This window comes from Mus pahari, chromosome 3 (assembly GCF_900095145.1).
Source record: "Mus pahari chromosome 3, PAHARI_EIJ_v1.1, whole genome shotgun sequence".
Classification (NCBI taxonomy): domain Eukaryota; kingdom Metazoa; phylum Chordata; class Mammalia; order Rodentia; family Muridae; genus Mus; species Mus pahari.
This window is the reverse complement of record NC_034592.1, coordinates 3,760,589-3,772,644: the sequence shown is the minus strand read 5'-3', so window position 1 is coordinate 3,772,644 and position 12,056 is coordinate 3,760,589. Positions and strand designations below refer to the sequence as shown.

Genomic DNA, 12,056 nt, shown 5'->3' with positions numbered 1-12,056 from the left:
AAGCTGTGTAACAAGATAGACATCTATTTTTGTATACATACATATGTTCATATGTGTGCATGTGTATAGAGCAGAATAAACTGAATTAGAATGATATGCTATATGTATGAAGAAGAATTAGATTTTCTACATCAAATTACATGTTCTTGTCTGCCAGCATTCCTAAGTAAATAAATATTGCAGTCTTCTTGTGCCTTCTCAGAAAACAAAGGTGAAGTCCTACATTGAATTAAAGCAAGGTGGTTTTGATTAATGAGTTTAAGGGAAGTCAGATAGAAGAGCATTAAAACACAAAATAGCATGGTCATGCCCTGGAAATGGCTTTGATTAAGCTTTATCTCCTGGTCTTACTGTTCAGGCTTTGTTAATTTGTGATATGGGCTTATAAAAATAATTTATTATCCATGTTCCTTCTCCTCTGGGATAGGAATGAAAGTACTTATCTCTCTCAGGAAGTACAGTTATTGTGTGCCCAGTATGTATGGTGCTCCAAGATATCAAATTAAATTATTTCTAAATATTTCTTTATATTTGAAATTATTGCTATAAGGATAGACATGATATTATATGACTATAATCCTAGTATTTTGGAAGTGATTGTAATCCTTACTTATGTAATGAGTTCTAAGCTTATCATGAATACATGGGGCTCTTTCTTTAAGTGGTAATTTCTGGTTTTTCTGGAAACTCAGTTATGCTATGTGATATTTTTCTGGAAAATGTCTTACGAGAGGATGTTTTTGCTGAAGCAGACACATGGGAGGATGTTTTGCTGAGTAAAAACATGTGGTTTTTTTTCTGGAACAAACATGTGGTCTTTTCTGGAACAAACATGTGGCCTTTTCTGGATCAAACATGTGGTCTTTTCTGGAACAAACATGTGGTCTTTTCTGGAACACACATGTGGTCTTTTCTGGAACAAACATGTGGTCTTTTCTGGAAGCTGCCTGGAGAAGGGGCTTATGATGCTTTGCTAGAGTGAATCTTGATAGTACATGTGATGTCTAGAGAGGATATAGATGTAACCCACTGACAGTGGATGATGCTATATGGCATTGGTTCACTTTGCCACCCTTTGCTGGTCTCAGTTGGGCTTTACTGATGCTGATCTTCACTGACAATGCTGTGTGGTATTGGTTGACCTTGCCACTCATTACTAATAATTGTCTGTTGTGACTTCGTAATTAGAACACACCAAAGACCATCTGGTGTTGTTCTGGTATTGGTATTCTAGTGGCTTCTTGCCACTTCAATGGAGCCTGGTGGATTGGCACAGCCTCTTGGTTTCTTCTGGATTGAACTGCTCTTGCTGATTTATGAGTGGTGCTCATGAGTGGATCGAGATACCATTGCTGATTTATGTGAACTCAACTGTGAATATCCTAATAACTCAGACTGGATTCACTCCAAAGAACTACTCCTAAACAGGATCACATCCTTCTTTGCCCTAACGTTTCCTTTCCACTACCTTTGGTGGGTGGTGGGCTAGAAGGGAGGTTAAAGCATTCAAATACCCTAATTAAAGTAGGTTTTGAAAACTATCTTTGTCATTAGATACTGCTGTGACTAGACAAAAGAACATTGAACCAGTAACATATGACCTACACACGTACTTTCCAAGTATGCTAAAGGTAATGTATAATTACAGAATCTGTGACTTTACCACTAGAGTATATAGACTGGTTATGAAGATGATAAATTATATCATTAAGGAGAAAATACAATTATAAAGAAAAGGAACAAAGAAGTCTTGTATGTTATGCCTACATTAATTTCAGTAATTCAAATGACACCCTTTCTATTGAGCATATACTAAGACTAAATACTTTCTTCTATAGACTGCAGAGTAAAGTGATGCTCATAGTCTCTCTTTACAATTAAGCAATGCCTCTAAAACAGATCATGAGTAAGCCTGTGATGAACATGAAAACTGTCCTTAGAAGTTTCTAGTGCAGTAAGTGAAAACATCTATAAATATCAATTTAATCAACAGAAGCACTATAATGCTTATAAAAAAAACTATAGGCCCTTTGAATATGTTAGTCTTTAAAAAACTTTGTATTTTCCAGAGAGTCAAAATTATTTAATGTCCTTAATATTTATTTGCCCGCCTATTGTCTTAGAGATGCCTAATCTAATTTGCTGAGCCATATTCTTGAATTAAGATGATATTATCAGGTTGTTTTGAGAACACTCTGAAAATATACTGTTTCAATTACTCATTAACAGGGATGCTAATACAGCATCAGATCATGAAGATTTCATTTCTTGGTCTGTGGATAACAGAGTTAAGATAAAATTGTACAAATAATCAAGAGAAAGTTCTCCCATGTCCTCAAGAGACGCTACACACACTTTTCAAGTTCAATAAAGGCAAAAATCACTTCCATCTTTCCCAGTTGATACTACCAGAATTTTGTATCACTGATAATGATAGATCATTAGGAGCCTACTATAGTTTTTCAATTCCTTCTTAAGATAAGGGGTGTGTCTAAAGAACTCGGGCATATCTATTTCCAGGCCATTGTCTGAAGCACAGCAACACAGATGAACAACAGCCAATCTCTTCCATCACCTCAAAAGAGACATGTATTCAAACTCTAGATTGATTGCCATCTGATGCAAGCAGCTGAAGAGCTATTTGTAGTGCTGCTTTATCCCAGGATAAGGGAATGCTAGGCCACTGAGGCAGGAGTGGGTGGGCAGGTGGGGCAGCACTCTCATAGAGGTAGGGGGGAGGGAGGAGGGAATAGGGTCTTTGTAGAGGGGAAACTGGAAAGGGGGATAACATTTGAAATGTAAATAAATAAAATAACCAATAAAATATAAAAAAGAAAGCATAAATATAAAGCAATGTTTTCTTCTAATCATAGAATATCTAAGTCAATCTTCCATACATTACTTGTGTTTTTCTACTGTTCTTATGCATCAGTTGTTTGAAGGGAATATTGCCTTCAGGTTTTCTAGGAGAACAGATCAAATAATTTGAATATATTAATAAATATATATAAATATATTTGTTTATTAATATAAATTTTTATATTTATTTACATATATAGTATACATAAATATATGTGTATATAAAGAATTATTTATGTATAAAATAAATATAGGTCTATATTTATGTTTTAAAAACATACAAATTCATATATGTTCATAAATAAATATATATTACATAGGTATACATAAGTAAAGAGAAACAGGCAGACAGGCATACAGAGAGAAGAGAGAGAGACAAAGAAAGATTTTATAAGGAATTGGCTTGTGAAGTCAGAATGGTAGTGGATCTATAACTGTTAGAAGAGACTACTTCTAAGAGCGCTTATGACATTGTTGAAATCAAAATCCAGTCCACCCAAAATGTCTTACTTTGGTGAAGGAGCTGCTCTTTTTGTTCTCTTTAGATTGCCAAATGGCAGGAGACTACATTATGGCAAGTGATCTCCGTTACTCAGTCCAACAAACCAAGCATCGGCCGATTCCTATAATACTGCTCGTGTTCACAAGTGAAATGAAGTAAATCAGATATTTGAGGCTATTTGTTAACTTAAAAAAAACATATATTTAATAATATATGTTATAAAATGTATGTTTTTATATAAATGTATATATTATAAAATATATGTTATATGTATATATACATTTTATTGTTATATAAAAATTATACATATTGTATATATATATATATATATATATATATATATACATATATATACACATTTCATTGTTATATAAAACAACTGTTGAAGAACAAGAGGCCTTAATTTTGAAGATAAGGAACAAGGGAGGGTTTAGAGGAAGAAAAGGGAAGGGGAAAATTGTAATTTGAAAGAAATTATATGCTATAAGAAAATTTTTAGATGCTTTGCAGAAAGGATCAGTGGTTTGTCTTTTTGTTTGCTTGTTTGTGTTTTTTGTTTTTTGTTTTTTTCAATATGTCACATGCCAGCCTATGCTGTCCTTAGTACCAAAATGTACGATATATTGTGTGGTACAGTCATTGAGAGTTGATCACAGTTTGACTATTATTTCTCAAAATTGTTTCTTTGTGTAATTTTATCTCTCTATACACCCTATCTTTACTGAGAAATGTGATTCTGTCAGGAGCTAATTAAAGTTTCTTAATGTAGTATGCTTAATTTTTTTTTTGTTCCTAAAGAGTCATGGATTTCTTGTGACAGTGACAGCTGAGCCCATTTAACCTTTCAGTAGTTAAAACAGAAGGGCTGTCCATTTCACTTAGCTTACCAAGTTTTACCCTACAAGAAGATTTATAAATGTGGCTAGACTTGCTTTCAGCTGACAGATTTACCTGGTGTGTGGTCCGAATCTCCGCTCAAACCTTCAGTAGGAATTATGCTACCGATGCTCCAATCCAAGTCATCTTCAGGATCTTGGGTGAGTCCACAGTCCACAGTCCAGTCTCCTGAAGTAGTTTCAAAATTGCAGCTTCCTGCAGTGCTTATGTAATACCCTAGTGAAACAAGATGTTCACATAAGCATCATAAAGTGTCTACAAGACTATATGCCTCAGTATATTTTGGGTAATTCAAATCATTTTATCTCATGATTCTTTTATTTTTATTTTTGAAATACGTTGGTGTACTTGTGTGTGTGTGTGTGTGTGTGTGTGTGTGTGTGTCATGTATAACTATGTTTGCTTTGAATGTGCTCATGCCATAGCATGGGTGTGGAGGTCAGAGTACAACCTCAGGTCCTCCCATACTGTTTGATAAAGCATCTCATCACTGTTGGCAGCTCCCTATGCCAGGTTAGTTGACTGGGATACTTCCAAAGATCTGTTCACCTGTCTCTACCTCTACTTTAGCCACACAAACACCAGGAACACAGATGCAAATCTATAGTGAGAATTCTGAAATTTTGATTTATTTTTAAAAACAGAAATATTGTAAGAATATGTTTTTTTGTTTTTTTTGTTTTTTTTTTTTGTTTTGTTTTTATTAATCCCAGGTGTGGGATACAGGACTGTTGCAGATTGTCCACAGCAGCTGACTATGATTTGTCTCTTGATCTAGCAGGGGCATGGTTTCTCCAGTTGCAGATGTTTTCTATGGTTGCATGATACTTAGAATTCTGGGAACTTCTCAAAAGATACCTAAATGATAGAGCCCCAAGAGGTGGAGTGGGCTGTTAGTTGGCTGGGTGCTGTTGGTCACAATTTTTTAAGAACTCATGGGCAAATAAAAGGGAAGAAAACATAGATATATTGATGGTGAAGATCAAACTTGCCCCAATGAATTTAATGCCCCTAATCATTGGGAAGTAGTCTAATAAAAACATTGCCCCCTTTCCTTTTATGTTTTTTTTTTTTTGTCTTATCTAGTGTTAGGATGTTGAAAGGGTGGAAAGGGGGGTAGAGAAGGGTGTAACAAAGATTAATCCCCCAAAGTATCAAATGCCAGGTACATATACCACTATTCCTGGCTTTACACAAGTTCTGAAATTTTAAATTCAAGTCTTTATGCTAAATGGCAAGTGTTTCACCCACTGAAACATCTCTGTAACTCATATCATTTAATTGTTTATATATGAACTTTATATAGCTAAAATATTTACACTAATTGGCAGTATCTTATTCTGTAATACTTTTTCTCTCAAATGATCTAGAATATTTGTTTGAGTGCTGTCATTTACACATTACATAATTATCTGGATTAAATAATAATGTTTACAAATGACATAAAAAACAGATTGATGCCCAAACCATGAGTTTAACTTTATGTTCATATGAATCATTCTGGCTGAATAAACAAACATATTTCATTGTGTGGGTGTTTAGTGCATTGAGATTCCATTGTGTGGATATTTAGTGCATTGAGATTTGCTCTAGTGTTTGAACAGCATAGTTAGGTCATTAGTAAAGCAAAGTCACTTTTGAAAGGAAAGGTGCCTTTGGGTAGAGTAGTAGACCGTGCTGGCCACAAACAAATTTACATATCATCCAGGCACATATCCAGGCTAGCCTCTAAACTACAAAAAAACTATCTTCTAAAACTATTGATTGGCAACTCATTCAAAAGTAATTAAGTTTTCAAAACGAAAGCAGTTAATAGTTAAGAAATGACATCCACTAGTCACCTGTGATCTAAAATAATGTCCCAGGAACCAGATTTTCATTTGATCTCCACTTGGAAAAAGATGTTAGTATTTCCAGAGCATACTGTAAAATCTAACTGTTACACAGACAGAGAGAATTCTTGGGTTAATTAATCAGTTTACATCAACTGAGATAGCCATTGCATTTCCTTTCTTTTAAAAGAATGAAATTAGAACCTGACAAATATAGACACGGATACACGCAGCCAAACATCTGACTGAGTTGGGGGACCCCAATGGGTAAATAGGGCAAGGTCTGAAGGAGCTAAAGGGGTTTGCCCATAGGAAGAACAAGAATATCAAACAAGCAGACCCCCCCCCCGGAGCTACCAGGGACTAAACCACCAACCAACGAGTACGCATGGAGGGACCCATGACTCCAGCTGGGGATATAGCAGATATGTAGCCTTATTGGGCATCACTGGAAAGGGAGCCCCTTGGTCCTGTGGAGGCTCAATGACCCAGGAAGGGGAATGCTAGCACACCTAGGCAGGAGTGGGTGTGTGTAGGGGAGCATGCTCATAGAGAAAGGGGTAAGGGGAATAAGAATTTGTGGAGGGGAAACTGGGAAGGGGTACAACATTTGAAATGTAAATAAATAAAAGAACCAATAAAAAATTAAAAAATAAATAATGAAAATTTTGTTATTTCTTAAATTTCTTCTTGCTCGTATGTTTTTATTAATAAATGCTAAACGTAGCTCATTAAAGCTTAATCATCAAAAAGTTCTGTGTTAAATGGGTGCTGAAGACAGAACACACAGAAATGACGCTCTCTTACAACTTACTGAATTCCTAAGAGAATTTCTTTTTTTCAATTTTTATTAAGTATTTATTTCATTTACATTTCAAATGCTATCTACAAAGTACCCTATATCCTTCCCCCCTTGCTCCCCTCTGCACCCACTCCTCCTTCTTGGCCTTGGTGCTCCCCCGTACTGGGGCATATAAAGTTTGCAAGACCAAGGGGCCTCTCTTCCCAGTGATGGCTGACTAGACCATCTTCTGCTACATATGCAGCTAGAGACACAAGCTCTGGGGGTGCTAGTTAGTTCATATTGTTGTTCCACCTATAGGGTTGCAGACACCTTTAGCTCTTTGGGTACTTTCTCTAGCTCCTCCATTGGGGACCCTGTGTTCCATCTGATAGCTGACTGTGAGCATCCACTTCTGTGTTTGCCAGGCACTGGCATAGCCTCACAAGAGACAGCCTAAGAGAATTTCTATAAATAGTTATTTTACTTCTTTAAGCATTGTTTCATTTTATCACTAAAAATAAAAGAATTTTAATAAATTTTTCTTCTTTTAGTACATTGTTTTAATTCCTTTAAAATGACCATATAATCTATTTATTTTATGTGCTTCGTTATGGAGCCTGCTTCATGTCGATGTTATGCTATCTTTCTATAATACAGAATAGGATTATACTATGAATAGTTGTAATAAACTCAGTGATCCAAGCATTTAGTCAACACATCATCAAATATTCAGAACCATAAAAGTCAGGACTATTTTTATGCTTTCTCACATGAGTTCTGGAGTATTTGTATTTCCATGAACCTTGTTTCTGGCCTCTAACTCTAATAGTTCTTGTTCTACTTGATTTCCTGTTGTATAATCTTGTCCCTGATGGCTTAATTTAACTATCATAGACCCCCTTCAACTTTCAAGAGTAAAATAACTTCACACCAGAAACCAGGATATATATGTTCTTACACTTCATTCTCTCAATCAGAAAACATGTGATTCTCTGATTTATAAAGGTAATCTCTGCCTCTTATCCTGACTCTTCATCAGAACGTTATTCCTAGTCTACAGCTCATCTTCTGTAAGGTCATACATGTTTTCTTGTCTTCCAGTGTCACAGTTCCTTCTCATGTCTTTACTACAACTTGCGTCAGTCTTCTATCATCATGTCAAAATGCATATTCTTATTTAGGTTTTTCACTCTGTATATCCTCACTTTTCCTTTCCATATATATTTAAATAGATGTCCTGCAAATACATACCCATGATGAAATACAGATTAACAATTTCAAACACTGTTGCAGCATTCCATTTGGAATATGCATCCATTTTTTCCAAACTATCTCAGTGTTTTCTCCAAGTATGTCCTCTGTGAGATTTCCATTTAACATGAACCTTATTTCCTTTTATAGAGACTCAAGCCTCCAGAGTCACTATTGGTTTTATATTCTTTATTTATATACCCCAAATGTCACCAGAACATAGGTACTTTTCTTTTGAGAATTTTTTCATGTCCTTGTTTTAAGTTTCATAACCACACCAATACAAGCCTGTGGTTTATTTGTAGAAACTATCTTTAGCATAGGCTTTATCTTATCTACCTTACAAGCTCAAGCCATATTAATCATCTTTAACACTCTTTTGTGTATTTTGTCTTGGTTAACACAATCCAATTTTTCTCATATTCAGAAAACACTCTTGCAAATCTTAATTTTGAATACAATAACCTTTACTTTTATCCAAAGTTTTTAGGCTGAGTCTGCCTTATCTTTACAATTGTTTCAACTCTGACAATGTGTTAGAAGATCATATCTCTAAAATTAACTGACTTAGTAAAACAGTTATGCTTAGAAATATATCTATGTTTTTAAAAATACGTATCTAGCAGTTGGTTTCTAGGTCTTTCTTAACACAAATTTTTTTCATTATTTTTACTTTATGTGTATGTGTGTTTGCCTGTATGTATAACAGGGTACCACACATGTGTAGTAACACAGAGTATTTTAATTTAAATGAAGGATGTATATTAAACTGAAACAATCCCTTTCCCCAGGTGGCTTATTATTCTACTAGCCAAGTGTGATATGAACCAAATTTTCCTTCTCTTTGCTAGGTTAGGAATAGTTTGGAATGAAAATCTAGACAGCACCATCTTCAACAAATGGTGGTCAATGTGCAAGAATCCATATTTTCTCCCCACACAAAACTTAATTCAAAATGGACCAAATATCTAAACATAAACTCAGATACACTAAACCTGACCTAAGAGAATGTGGGGAATAGCCTTGAACTCAGGCATAGGAAAAAATTGTATGAAGAGAATCGTGTTAGAATAGGCATAAAAATCAACAATTAATAAAAAAGACCTCATGAAAATGAAAAGTTTCTGTAAGGTTGATGACATTATCATTCAGACAAGGGAGTAGCCTATAGAATAGGAAAAGATTTTTACCAACACCACACCCAAAAGTAGAATAATATCCAAAGTACAAAGAACTCAAGAAACTAGTTATCAAAAACATAAATAACACAATTATAGCTGGGGTACAGAGCTAAATAAAGATTTCACAAATGAGGTTTTTATCTTATGCCTGTCAAAATGGTTAAGATCGACACAACTAGTGACAGCTCATTCTAGTGAAAATGTAAAGAGGGACATTCATCCATTGCTGGTAGGAGGACAAACTCTTATAGCCACTATGGAAATCATTGTGGTGGTTCTTCATGAAAATGAGAATCCATTTAACTCAATTCCAGCTATACAACTATCAGGCATAAGCCCAAAGAATGCTTTATATAACACAAATCATTCATAAATCAGTGTCATATTCAGTCACCATCAGATCATCAGAGAAGTACTCTCCTGGAGCAGATGAGAACAAATACAGACATCCACATCCAGGCATTATGTAGAGACAGACACATTGGAACATTCCGATATCTCCACAAATGAGATATCTCCACAAATTCCCCTCCCTTGGGCCTAAGGGGACCCCAAAGAAGAAGAAGAAGCAGAAAATGTATAAGAGACAGAAAAGATATAATACACCAAGAAAACAAAGCTTTCTAAATCAATATGATCAAAGCTTGTATGAACTCATAGAGACTGAGAGTACATATACATGGGCTGCATTGGTCTCTATTAGGTCCCTTGCATATATATTTTGGCTTTCATTATATAGGTGCCCTTTTATGGGGCTTCTGACTGAATGAACAAGTGAGGTTTTTGTGTGTGTGCCTTCTCTTGGACTCCTTCTATTTGTGTGTTTTGTGTAATTCTGTGTCTGTTTTGTCTAACTCTGATGTGTTAGTTTTCTTTTATATTATTATCTCTTGGAAATATTTTTGTTTGTCTATTGAGAGACAGAAAAGGAGTGGATATGGAAGGGGGGATATAGAGGAACTAGGAGGACTATAAGAAGAGAAATCATAATCAGGATATATTATTAAGAAAATAGAATTTACAGTAAAATAAAAACTAATAATGCAAAACACAGAGTATCTGGCAACTACTATGGAAAATTTTCTAAGAAAATCTTGATTTTTATCTTAAACAAGAAGAATGAAAAATTAGTTCTTTGCTTTTTTAAAAAGGAAGTGTATCTTTATATTTAAGAATAAGTATACACCGAACACAGACACAATTGCATATGCCAGCAAGATTTTGCTGACAGGACCCTGATTTAGCTGACTCTAGTGAGGCTATGCCAGAGCCTGGCAAATACAGAAGTGGAGGCTCAGAGTGATCTATTGGATGGGACATATGGTCCCCAATGGAAGAGCTGGAGAAAGTACCCAAGGAGCTGAAGGGGTCTGCAACCCTATAGGAGGAACAGCAATATGGACTAACCAGTACCCCTGAGCTCATGTCTTGCTGCATATATAGCAGTCATATTTATAATAGCCAGAAGCTGGAAAGAACCCAGATGGCCTAATCAGCCATTGTTGGGAGGAGAGGCCCTTGGTCTTGCAAAGATTATATGCCCCAATACAGGGGAATACCAGGGCCAAGAAGCAGGAGTGGGTAGGTTGGAGAGCAGGGTGGAGGGAGGGTATAAGGGACTTTTGGGATAGCATTTGAATTGTAAATGAAGAAAATATCTAATAAAAATGTTAGTAAAAGAATAAGTACACATTTATATTTTGCAAGTGCTTTTTAAACTTTTTTCTTTTACTTGTAAAAATATATAGTGACATGCTTCAGAGACTACTCTTCTAGGGACATGATTTTCTCAGACCCTTATACAGGTTTTTCATGGAGATGCAGATGTCGAAGGCAGTGCAAAATCCTTGTGTGGGATTTCTGATGTTGGATAGGAGTTTTAAATATGCCATAATGTGCATCCAAAATGACTTGCTGAGGGGCTTCAAAACAATTCCTATGCTGATTATGTTGAGATGAGGATCAGTAACCTTGCTGTACCAATTGATCCCTTATTGTCTTAATGTTCTGGGGACACACAGAGATTAACGTATACATAGTTACTCTTTAAAATTCAGTGGTGAGGCAAGGCCAGTGATTTCTCAGTGTCCTTTGTGACTACTATGTGTGATGAGCACATAGCACCTGTCAGGTTACCTGTGGTGTGGTCTCCACTCGCTTGGTGTTGCATCTTACAGTTTACCAGCACAGCTTCAGTAGCAGAGACTGAAGCTTAGAGGATGAGCATTTGCATTAAAGGAGTTATTTTTATAACAAAAGCCATATGGGAAAATACATTTTTAAGGTCATGGGAAGCAGGTAGTACCCTAAAAATAAATTAAATTGAACTCAAGGCAGTGAATTCAGAATAAGACCAGTAACTTTCAGTTAATCTTTGGGAAGCATCCTGAAAAGGGGGCAAGGACTGGAGGGTTTTTCCATGTGAACTTTTAGTGGCTTGGGCCTGTATAAAAGTCATTTTGCTACACTTTTCAGGCATGGAATTGGAGCCTTCAGAGTGTGAAGGGTTTTATTGGTTTTTACTCCTTTCTACCAGGCAAGGCTCATCTGGGATTTTAAATGATAGCCTTGATATCTTCATCTTTCTATAAAAATTCTTAAAATGTATTCATAGTTATCCTCATAATGTATGTGCAATTTTTTTTAAATTCCCATCAGTAGCTAGTTCTTTAAGAAGCCAACTAAGCATGCTGCAAACCTAACATTTATTTTCTAATTTATGTTCGCCCCTCCTCTCGTGTGTGTGTGTG

General features: G+C 35.6%; 1 protein-coding gene across 1 annotated transcript in view; it reads right to left on the bottom strand.

Moving 5' to 3' along the window:
* Positions 1 to 12,056, bottom strand: part of Malrd1 (MAM and LDL receptor class A domain containing 1) — a 658,259-nt gene that overhangs the window by 186,446 nt on the left and 459,757 nt on the right. The window contains exon 30 of the mRNA XM_021195116.1: positions 4,313 to 4,474. Coding sequence (XP_021050775.1) covers positions 4,313 to 4,474 — 162 coding nt within the window. The remainder of the gene's footprint in view (positions 1 to 4,312; positions 4,475 to 12,056) is intronic.